The sequence below is a fragment of the Lottia gigantea genome (assembly GCF_000327385.1).
Source record: "Lottia gigantea unplaced genomic scaffold LOTGIsca_47, whole genome shotgun sequence".
Taxonomy (NCBI): Eukaryota; Metazoa; Mollusca; class Gastropoda; family Lottiidae; genus Lottia; species Lottia gigantea.
Window position 1 is genome coordinate 1,167,201 of NW_008709640.1, and position 12,528 is coordinate 1,179,728.

The 12,528-nt window shown below is 31.4% G+C and overlaps 1 protein-coding gene across 1 annotated transcript; it reads right to left on the reverse strand.

Moving 5' to 3' along the window:
* Window positions 1-6,926: 6,926 nt before the first annotated feature.
* On the reverse strand, window positions 6,927-7,778 carry LOTGIDRAFT_96129 (hypothetical protein; the record flags this gene model as incomplete). Its single annotated transcript, XM_009061315.1, has 1 exon — window positions 6,927-7,778. A coding segment is annotated over one exon (852 nt), but the record flags the coding sequence as incomplete, so codon positions are not given.
* Between the last annotated feature and the right edge of the window lie 4,750 nt (window positions 7,779-12,528).

The following is a 12,528-nucleotide window of genomic DNA, read 5'->3' on the forward strand; positions in this document are numbered from 1 at the left end:
ATAATAATGATTGTGATATATCAGCATGATTATTTATTAACTCCCTTTGTCAAAAAATGATCCGTTTCATCCATTATTTTAAAAATTGTATCATGATATGAGTTTAGAAATATAACTTTCATGTTAAATTTAAACCTGGAAAAGGCTTTAGCAAATCTTTGTGAATACAAGTCGTTAATTGCAGATGGTTTGGTATCATATTTTGGCTATATTTTTGCAGAAAATGTTTATTATGTGTATCGGGGACACTGATAGCATCAATTTGCACCATTCCAATTTTTAATCCGAAAATTCCTTTGGGTTTTTCAATTCCACTAAAACTAACGCGCTACCGGAAGCTACTTTTAATATATATGCAGTTCCCCTCTAGTGATGTCATAAAAAGTTTTAGTGGAATTGCAAGAACCACAGAGGTCGGACATGCAAATTGAAGCGTCCCTGATTCACATAAAAAGTTTATAAAACCTCTTTACAATCCCTTTGAGTTATTATTAAATTTCTTCTACTATCTTTTTTCTTACTTATTCAAAACAGTGAATCATGATTTATTATTGCCATAAATCATATTGTTAGATGAGTATCGTTTTGCAGCTATAGTCTATGGTCAAAAACCTTAGAGAGTATTAACTTATTTTGATAAGACACACTATACAATGCTCATTATATAGTGACATAACAAAATACTTCATACCACACCCATATCAATGTCTCAATGATAAATACATGTATGCATATAGAGAGGGCCTTTCACAAAATATTTATTGTCAGAGCTACCTCTCTTAAATGATTTGTGTATTTATCACAGTTTGATTTCCTCTTTTAACCAGTCGCAAGTTTATTCAGTTGCTGTATTTGTTTCTCCTGAGAGTCTATGAGTAGGCGATTGGAATGAAGAACTGTGAATAAATATGGTGTGATAATGAGAAATAAGATGATACTGTGATAATATTCCCATTACTGAATGTATGATATAGATTGGTAGAATACTGATCACCAATTCCCTATCTCATGTTCTTTACCAGTATTAGAATTATCATCTCACTGTTTATTAGGGTGATAGTCCAGGACAACAAATTCAGCATAACATAATTCTTTTTAAACACCAATAAATTGGCATTTTGGATTACTGCTAATTTACTCTTGCAGGAAAATAATATTTTTTTTAAATTTAATACTAACATGTAGTCTTTCAAATTGGCAATTTTTAGATTGCTTTGGATATTAACTTGGATTTTATCCTTTCATAAACATGCGAATTGTTAAGAAAGCTTATTTTAAACTTAATAAGAATCCTTGGCTTGATATGTTCTATTAAGCTATATTTAAATGCTAGTAGCACAAATGAATTGGTGTTTCTCATGTAAAAAGAGTAAATGACTGAGTTATCAGTGTACAGAATATAATAAGTAATGACAGTGATTTGATAATGGTTATTATCTATATTGCTTATTATTATCTTCTGGCTTTAGATATCAGTTAATTTAATATACTTCTACTTGACATGACTGGGGTTCAGGATGGATTCTTGATTTTCCTTGTAAAAAAATATATAATAGTTAATTTCATGCATTTCAACAGGTAAATGTTCAATAATTGTGCAATATATTATATATATTATGTACCACAGTATTCAAACTTAATTTGACTTTTTTTATTTCTATATCAGAGATTATAAGAGCTTTTATATACTGTATAAAAGGCACAAACTTAAAGGAATTGTAAAGAGGTTTGTGTATTGCGAACACTGATATCATCAATTTGCACCATTCCATTTTCAATCAGACATCTGTGGTTCCTGTAATTCTACTAAAACTAAATGTTTGAATGTCACTAATTGCAAAATATGCTTTATCCCACAGGGCCCTTTGCAATTAATGACCTCATTAAACACTTAGTTTTAGTGGTTTGCAGGAACCACAGACGTCTGACTGAAAATTGGAATAGTGTAAATTGATGCTATCAGTGTCCCCAATGCACATGAATAATTTAGAAAACCTCTTAACAGTCCATTATAAGATGTATAATACAGTAAATGTGAAAGATTTATATGACAAGAATGTAATAGTTTAATTTTATTTATTTTATAACAAAGTAATAAAAGAAGAGATTAATATGTGGCAAGACATTAAATACCCATAATTTTAATGGCAGAAGAAAGGATTGAAATGAAAATGTTATGGAAGCCTGTTGCATACAATCAGATCTTCCTTTTCCAAACCCAGTCTCTCTGACCCACATCATGGCCAATGGACACCGGCTTCACAATATATGCCATATATAGACATAAGGTTTAGAAATAAAAAGTGAAATACATAATTTGAGGTATTTTTGAAGCAATAACCCCTCAAAATGTTGCACCTATCCCTTTGATACATAAAGTGCATCATTTATAGAAGTTTATGCCTCCTGAAAATAAGATCTTTTATAATTTATGGTGATATTAACCTGGTGCCATTTGAAATGATGAGGATAAAGTGGGCTTTAAGGAATTTGAAAGTCTTTGAAAGTTAATGTAAATCTATTAAGTTTAAAAGGAAACATTGTTTATGATGGAAGATGTAGGAAGACTATCAAAATTGATGTTTGATTTATTTGCAGATTAAAGTAAATGATGCAATAGAATTGAACTATAAACATTTTTCAGGAACCTTACTTTTTATATGCCCACATGAAATGGGAGGCGTATATTGTCGTCACCCATGTCCGTCTGTCCACAATTGCTCGTAAACACTCTAGAAAGCACAATTCTGGACTGATTTTGACGGTATTATTGTTTGTTATCACCCAAAGATGAACCCTATTAAAAAACAGAAAAATATTTAATATCAGTTATTGCCCTTTGTTCTTGAAAATGTGTTCAATTTTTAGCCCATAAACACTCTTGTAGGCACAATTCTTTATAGATTTTGACGAAACTTGGTAATATTATACACTATCACTCCAAAAAGTTCAACTGAAGGTTGAATATTTCATACTGTACTGCCAAATATTTATATTTAAAATCAAAGCTGCCAGTGGTCATATATTACCTTGCCTAGCAAGCTATCTTATAAAGTGGGTGTATACATCAGCTTCAAAATAACAAGAAGAGTTAAAAACATTTCTCCCTTTGGTACTAAAATTTTAGAAAACATTTTTGGTTTTTCCATTGAGGTAAATAGAGGTGAATATCGTTGTTTAATGAACTCAGTTTGCTTATATCTTTTTCATATGTAGAGTTACTTTCAAATTTTGTCATTTAATTTATACTCTGTTTTGAACTTAATAGTATGTAATTTCAAAATACATAGGAAAATCAACACATACTTCCAGTATAAGCAAACTTTCACGCATCTATATCGTGATTGCTAAGATATTTAGTTCCAAAGAAAATGATGTATGGTAAATTTAATAGGGATATAAAAGAAAACTAAGATATTGATTTTTGAGATCAGATATAATGCTTCTGACAAGTCTGTTTGAAATCCATTTTTCATTGCTTGAAATTTCTGTTTTGGTCATGCCTTTTACAGTTCCAAATATATATCATGCATCATAATCAATTTTTACGATGGGAGCTTTGATAAGATTTAGATGGAAGAGTCAATAAACTCCTATGTATCAATATTTTGATATATTGCCAATCTTCCTTTTTTTTTTTATCTTAGAGAGCTATTGACTGTTCTACTGTGTCACCTGATTTATCCTTGTATAATGTTCATGTCTATACATATTATTTCTGTCATTAATCTTAGATGGACATTTTAGACATGGTGTGGAAATATTGGAAATAGAAATGGTGTTTTAAGTTATCTTTAACGTATTCAGCACATTTAAGGCTTTGGTTTATTATTCAATCTGGACAACTGGATACCATATCAGCCCATCTGACCTGTATCACTGAAAGGGAAAAACTAGGTTGAATTATCCGAATGTTTATCTTGAGCAATGCTAGTATTGAACCCTGTACCTTTATGTTAGTGAGCAAATGTATATCTGATTGAGCCACTGTGACTCCTTGTGGTATATGAAGAAAGAACTTCTATATACTGAAGTCAAAGTAATTTAAGACTTCAGTGATGGTATCTCTGGAAAGTAATTCTAAAAATTTCACTTGGAAAAGGACCTGTTGTAGAATAAGGAAAAAAATTGATTCTCAAGCAGGAAGGAATTACTGTTAAAGATAAAAAAAAATTGTAATTTCTTTTTAAGTCTAGCTTTTGTTGAATTACATTATTTATATATAATCTCCATCGCCTTTGGCGATCTCTTTGAATTTAAAGATGGTCTTGTATTAAAAGCAATACCCCTTTTTGGTAATCCAACTTTAAAAGCATTAGTGACAGTACTGGATTGTTGGAATCATAGTTATTGATATAATTTAATTTAGTAATGTCAGTAATTACTTGTAATGTTATTTGAAATATTGAACTATTTGTAGGATAGTTTTTTATTGATCTGTTATCATATTCTATTGATATTTAGTGGTCTTTAGCTAACATTAAGATATTTATAGCTAGATACAGACTATATACTGTGTGATGGTAGATTTACTGTGTTTTCTGAAAAACCAACCAACAGACAAGTCTGTCAGAACTGTTGATCTTGTTGAACTTGACAGTTGCGTCTGTTTAGGTTCAAATGCTTTGAAGTCTTTCATATACAGAGCAGCAGCCAGGAGCAGTTTGGTCGAATGAACACCAACTGTGGAGTGCCAGATCATGTAGAGAATGATAGGGCATATAATGAACCTCGAAAAGCTTCATTTGGCTGGCCAGACACCCAAAATAGTCTTCAATCTTTTTGCTAGGTCAAAAACATTTAACTTTGTTTCAAGTGATACACTTGAAACAAAGTTAAATGTTTTTGACACATCTAGAGAGTGCAGAATGGTCAATGCCAGACTAATTACCCACTGAATTATGCCCACAAGTCACGTAAAAAAATGTTGACACAACCCAGTGATGTGGCCAAATTGACATCCACGATTACCATGATACCATGTTCATTTGACCAGACGTCACCTTTTACATGGAAAATATCACTTTTGTGCAGTATTTTAAGGACTGAAAACTGCTGTTGCTTCAAGAAGTTCAAGTAGTGATAGTAACTTGGAACATTTCTGCTATGGGTAGTGGTTGGCTTATAAAAGTAGCAGACTCATGTCTGAATATGGAATATGAAATGGAAATAACCTAGTATTTTCTAAGCCTCACTGAATATTATCCTATTGAAACTGTTTCTAAGATTTCCCAATGTCAAACAGTCTATCACCTTTTCGTTGTTGATTTCCATTTCGTTCAAAGGTTTAATTTGTTCTTTAGAAAAGGCCAAAGAAAGAAGAAAAACAAGTATTGTCTAGATCTATATTTAAACTGGGAAAAAATTAAATCACAAATTGAATATCGATTGGTTTTATTAGAGAAAAAAGGAAGAAGTTAGTATCTTCTTTAAGTCTATGTATGAGTCATTTACTGATCCTATTACACGAAGAAGCCTTATAAAAAAGTACTCTGTAAAATATCAGTATTGATTAAAATAAGGCTTTCATTGCTTTCATCTGAGATAAACCTCAACAAACATGTTATTAATTTAGAATTTATAGGTCCTAAAGAGTTCCATGCTTTTTTCCATCTTTTATGATATTTGTTTTTGTAGTAAAAAAAAAAATGGGCATTCATCCCGAGCTTTATTGCTGTATGACGCTCTGAAGATTTACAAATTATAAAGGCACCTTGAGATGTAGTTGTCTAAATTTTTGCTTTCCATGCTGTTGGCTGTAAATTTCATCTAACTGTATTGCTTCTTATCATTTTTAAGAATGCAAATATGGGAAATGTAATTATAAATACACTGGTGGAAGTGGTCATCTAGAATTCAGCTGTTAGCAACAAAGAATTTAAATATGATGATATTGTTAGCCCAGCTATGCCTTACTTTTTCGTCTGTCTAAAATCCAATGCCTTATTATGGTCTTTGGAGAAATGAGATAGAAAAGTTTATAGCAACTCTTTCAACAGACACCAAGATAACTGCCCAGCAACTATATCCTGTCACCCCTGTCAGCTGGTTTACTGTGCACACTAACGCAGCATATACCCCAGCAGATGGTATACCGGCCGTTACTAAGTGACGTCATACAGTTTTACTTTTATTACTTGGAGTTAAGGGTATATAACGTTGCATTTACACGCAGGGTTTAAAGGGTTAACAAAGACTTGAGTTTGATATGGTTTACCAGCCGCGAATTCACCCATTAGTCATGTTGAAAGATATCCACATTTGAAAAAAAGAAAAACAAAGATAAAAGACTATATTATTTTATAATAAAATGAAATTGATATGTTTAGATAAAATATTAAAAACATTTTAAAATTATTGGTAAATGATGGAGTAGGAGGTATAATCTGAACAAAAATACTTGAGGGAAAATGAAAGTAACAAGGCTTAAGACTTGTTCTGTATTGACAACACTTAAACTGTCTCAACATGAAAATTACTGCTTGTTTTTATACTTGGAATGGTTCCTGTATGTGCAATTATGTTTGATTATACTGGTAAAAGGTCCATGATAAATCATGTGTACTATCTGTATAAAAATGAGAATTATTTACATGAAAAAGAATTAAAAGAAATATTATTTACAGATAAGAATTATAAAAATACATCTCTAAAACGCAACAGTGTTATTGGAATGTTTTCAAATGAATTAAGAAATATTACAGATGAGCAATTTTTCTCATAACTACTTGGTAGAACAAGCAATTTCTAATGTACTTTGGACGAAGTTAAAATTGATATATCTAATGTTGCAGAAGGCAAGTGTACATAACCATAAGAAGTGTAACAAAACTGATAGCCAGTAATGAAGCTGAACTGGTCATTTGACCAGTACGATCTGGTGTAGGTTCTGCTGAATACTCCAGTGTCATAGTATCAGAACCATCGCCTTGGGTGTTAACAGCTAAACATGTGTATTCTCCAAAATCTGTTGTTGCAACACCATATATGGTCAGAACACTGGTCACTTTATTCAGTGCACCAACAATTGTCCGTACTTCAATGTAATTGGTGGATTCTATAGGTACATTATCTCTGGACCATGATACATAAGGCTCTGGATTCGCTTCTACATTACAAACCAAACTTTTCACAAAACCTACTGCTTGTCGTACATTTTTATTCTCAGCTTTGACAATAGGTTGGTGCGTGACAGTAACAACAATTCTTCTTTCATCATGACCAGCTTCGTTATCAGCAAGACAAATATATACTCCGGCATTTTCAGGTTTAATTTGTAGAATGGGCATATTGAATTCTCTCAATTCTTGACCTCCTGTTGGTAATAACTCTCCTGCCAAACGACGCCATTTTACTACAGGAAAGGGTCTACCAGTAGCATTACATCGAAGCATGATATCATCACCTTGTTTTGCTACTATATCACTGCTGGTTTGTAAATCAGCTATTTGAGGTTTCTCAATAACTCTTAAGTACTCAAAGTCTTTTTCGTAATTTAAAAATCCCGTCTGGACTCGACATATGTATTTTCCTTCATCTGTTACTTGAGCATTTTGAATACGCAGTCTCCATGATGTAGGTGATGGCTGATCTATACTGTATTTAAAAGGATCTGTTTTAACAGCTGTAGCACTAGAAATAGCAACTGTAGAATTTGTTAACTCAGCTTGCCACTGGACATCATTGCCTGTTGGTTTATTTTGAACTGTACATCTCAACTGGGCATCTCTATCTTTCTCCACTATAATCTGATTATACAGTTCATTTATGAGAGGATCTGTTTCTGTTATTTCCACAATTGGGTCATCACCAAATACAGATAATAAGGCACATGTAAACACAAATAATGTTTTCCAAAACATGCTGTCACTGTTTTACCAACAAATGATCCTAAAATATCTGAATATTACAGTCTTTTACTTGTATTTTGAATGAAAATCATCTCAAACTAAACACCTTTCTACCTGTGCAATTAGTCCGCCATGACAGTTTTATAAATAGCTTACTTTTGACTCACTATGACACACAGTTGAATGCTCTATTTCTATTGGCTAATATGTCACATTCCTATGAAAGGACTTTCTTGATTGGTTAAATTTCCCTTATCTTACCTGTCCTCTATCCACTCAGGTATATAACAATAGTCCAGATCAATCAGCAGTAAGCTGGGATTGATTGTCACTGTTATCAAGTCATATCTAATCAATTTACTCTCTTAACTTAGCTTTAATGGCTTTTAATCAAATTTTTTGTTGAATTATAATCAGTTTAATGTCTGATGAATTTGTTAAGCTTGGTTATTCAAAGGTCATGCTTCAAAATTAAAACTTTTAGTAACTTTTTAGATAATAGGAAAAAACAACTAGTGAATGATATTTGGTAGTGTGAAATTTTGTTTTTCCACTAATTCTAAATATTTCTTTGAATATTAACCAAAGACTTAACCTAAAGAGGGAAGTTTTTATTGAAATTACTGTCAAGACTTGTGACTTGAAATAGCATTTAATGCTTGTTAAGGTAAAAAAACACAAGAAACAATTGAATAACATTCCGAACTTCAGATTTTTGTATAAAACTGTCTAAAAGTAAAATAAATATCTAAATTAATTATAACAACATTTATTTTAAGATTAGTCATGCATTAGTAATTTTCTTAACTTTTGTGCCTTGTTTTAGCATGAATGTTTACTTTATGACCTAGGCCAGTGCTTTTATGAGACAATGTTCTCATCAAACACAGTCTTAACAAATGACATTTCTAATATTTGCTTATAGTTTTAATTTAGGTCTACTAAATATAGTGTCCTTTTTTTTTCGTAATATTGACAATTACAAGTACAGACAATACCCAAGAAAGTTGATAAATTGCAATAAAGAGTTATCTACCTTTAATACCTTGTCTCACTTCAGCATTGAACTTCTGCAGCTTTTGAATTTTCTCTTATCATGTATGGCTTATGTAAAGTAAGGATCAAATGCTGAGCTTGAAATAGCAACAGAAGGAACAAATCCTGGTTGGATTTCTATGATCTTGGTTGAATTATATTGTTGTCACTTACTTAAGCCTTACCCTAATCTGTGAGACAAAATCTAACTGTTATACTTACATCATTTATTATTTCTCTCATGAAGAACATTAAATTGAAAAATAAGAATCATATACAGTCAAGTAACCTAATTTCGTGCTAACCTATTTTTCATGCATTTCCGGAAAGGATTAATAATTTACAATTGCGACCTTGTGTGAACTCCGCTACACGAAAAAGGGTGATGCATTCTGCCGCTGTTGCCGAGTTGGTTGCTCATGAAATATGGGTCAAAGTGAAGGATTCATAAAGAAAATCGAAATAAACTGATTTTAATTATTTTGTAGAATATCTGAGGAAACATCTAAGACATAAAAAAGAAATTTCATTTTTTTAACTTTGTGGAAATTTGGTGTTGAATCGTTATATCCACGAAAATAGGTTACACCACTGTATCATTTAGTACTTTAGTACTTTTTGTTTACTTTCTCACCACTGTGATATAAATATTTAGATATAATCACATTTATATGCTGCTGTCCTGATGAAACTTCCCTCATTGCACACTGCATGGTGTTGTTCACCTTAATTAACCCAAAAAAGAAGGATGTAAAATTCCATTCATTTTATTTCATTTGTTACACGATAGTAATGATGAAATTATTCTTTTGAAAATTAAGTGAAAATTTAGTTTATCAGTTGTACGAGCATAATAGTGAATTATCCTTAGAAAGGTCACCTTAAATGACCTTGAATGTTATCTCAACAACTGCATGTTGAAGTGAAAAATTATTTGGAATCAAATTACCATTATCCTTGATTTTAATCTGATTAGACCTAACACCGTCTTGAACAATATTTAAAATAAACATTTCACCACACGTCACACCTTCATTTATCAAGTGAAAAAACTTCATGTTATATGTATAGTAATGAATGATATAAATAGGATTAGAATTTTAATGCATATTATATTATATTGTTAATTCATTTCATTAATAGTTATGAAGATACATGATTTTTGTTTGATTTATAAAAGTAAAAGATATCGGAAAGAGGATTTCTAAATTTTTTATGTGTATCAGGGACACTGATAGTATCGATTTTCACCATTCCAATTTTCAATCAGACATCTGTGGTTCTTGCGATTCCACTAAAACTAAGCGTTCTATAACGTCACTGTCCCAAATATTACTATTGATATATATCAGTGTGATATACTTAAAAAGTTTTGAAAATCTCATTACAATACCTTAAGGTTCGAAAAGTGTGGTCATCACTATCACTTTGAAAAAACTTAATTGAATGAATCAGTTTGATATAAGGATTCAATGTAATGTTAATACTTGTTGATATTGACTACTGCCAAGTCTTTCCAGTTCACTTTTTACCTAGGCTAGTATAACGAATGGCTAACATCTGTTCATAGCACCTGGTATGCTGTGTATTTTTCTTTGATTTGGTCGGAACTTACTGGACAGTTCTGACATGGTTTTCTAGGACTTAAATACTAGGGTGAAAATAAGAAAATATATTAAGAATTAAGAATTTCTATCTGTGAAGTCTGTTCATGATATTGGAATAATTTTTCTCTCTTGAGTTCCGAGAAGAAAATCTTACGTCCTAATTTTTCTACAGAAAGTTCCACTTTGTTCATTATTCTGAGGTCTGGTGTTAGAATTTAAAACTTTTTTTCTCTGTTTCCATTTTGAAATATTGATTTTCAAGTGAATTCGCAATGCTGTGAAAGCGAAAGAGTATATTATATAATTGGTATGAAAGTAGTGGTAGAGTTAAAGATAGAACTCAGTAAAGATAGTGTTACTATAGCGTTACCAGTGTGGTAGAGTGGAAGATGAAGTGTTATCTGTGTTAATTTCATCATATATCTACTTATTGCTCATATTTCAACCGACTAGGAAATTTAAAATATGCAAAGAACTTCTAAGGTACAGCACTTTTTGATTGCTTGATCAAATGACATTCGATGGATTTTGTTTAAAGATTGATTAATTATGCTAGTAATTAGAGTCTTGGGAGAGAGTGTATTTGATTTCTATGTGCGACATTCAATATATTGCTATAAGGTGAGCCAACCAGTTGAATAAAATGAGATCACTGGCTAAGTCTGTACCTGTTTTTCTACTATTATTTAGAATTTCTATGGTGTTAACTTTGACTGTCCTTGGTATATAATGAGAATATTGTGTATAGTGATATCAAGGTTGATTTGCTTGTTATTTTCTACTTATGTATTTTGGCATGTGTGAATTTATATTGCTTTCAAATTGTTCACGTGTTAGGTAAGTCTGCTAGATTTGTCAAGTTGAAAGCTTGCAGATATTTCAATTCGATTATGTAGGAACTTGTCTTAGAATTTATATTTTCATCGTTCAAAGTTTTGTTGAAAGGTAAGAAGGTATGATGTGTTACATAAGAAGGAATTATCAGAGTTGAGATGTTATGTGAAATTTTCCCTGACTCAAGAGTGGTTATCAGAAGGAATTGTCTTTAGAGTTGAGTTGGTATATGAAATTATTCCCTCATCAGTGTTTATGACTAGTATTTAGTACAGTGTGTTTATCATAAGTTTCTTATAAGGATGTAACTGTAACCTAGCTTTGAGGAAAGATTCTTTTCTAGTGTGGTTAGTTCTGTAAGGAGCAAGTCTAATGACATGAGTTTATATGATGAAGGATTTGCATGATAAGAGACAATAAACATCAATCTAATGATGCAGTATCATGATTTATACTATGTTATTGTTTACAAACCCTGGTCCACTTTGCCCCATACAGTTTTAGATTGCGATTTCTTTTTAACTGTCTAGCTGTGCAGACGGGTTCTGTATTGAATGCCTGATCATTTTCCGATTGAACATTGACTTAATTTAATGTAACAATTAAGAAGCATTTTTACGAAAATTCTGTCTAGTGTTTAGATCAGAGTTTTGCCTAGTGTTAAATTCAACATTCTGCCTCGCGTGGCAATCATTGCTTAAACTAGCATTCTGCCTTAGATTGTTTTGATAAGTGTAGTGCAAAGTGCTCAAGCTAGCAGTTCTTTCTAGATTTCTTCCTAGTGTTTAAACTAGCATTCTGTCTTGTGATCAGATTAGTGTTCTACCCAGTGATTATAGTAGTATTCTGCCTTGTGATCAGATTAGTATTCTGTCTTGTGATCAGATTAGTGTTCTTCCTAGCGTTCAAACTTGCATTCTGTCTTTTGATCAGATTAAGTTCAGTTCAATTTTATATTCTGCCTCATGTTCAGCTTTGGTAAGTGTTCAGTCTTGTCAATGCTTATAAGTATATTAGACTATTTATACTACTTTTTTTAATTAAGTTTTACCTTTTTTTGATAGAAGTTATTTTTACACATGAAAGTTAGTTGTGACAAGGAAATTAGTATTAGTTAAGGAAATAAATGTATAATTTTTTTTTTACAAAGATTTGTAAGGACATGAGAAAGAGGACAATTTCAGTAATATGTGAAATAAAGA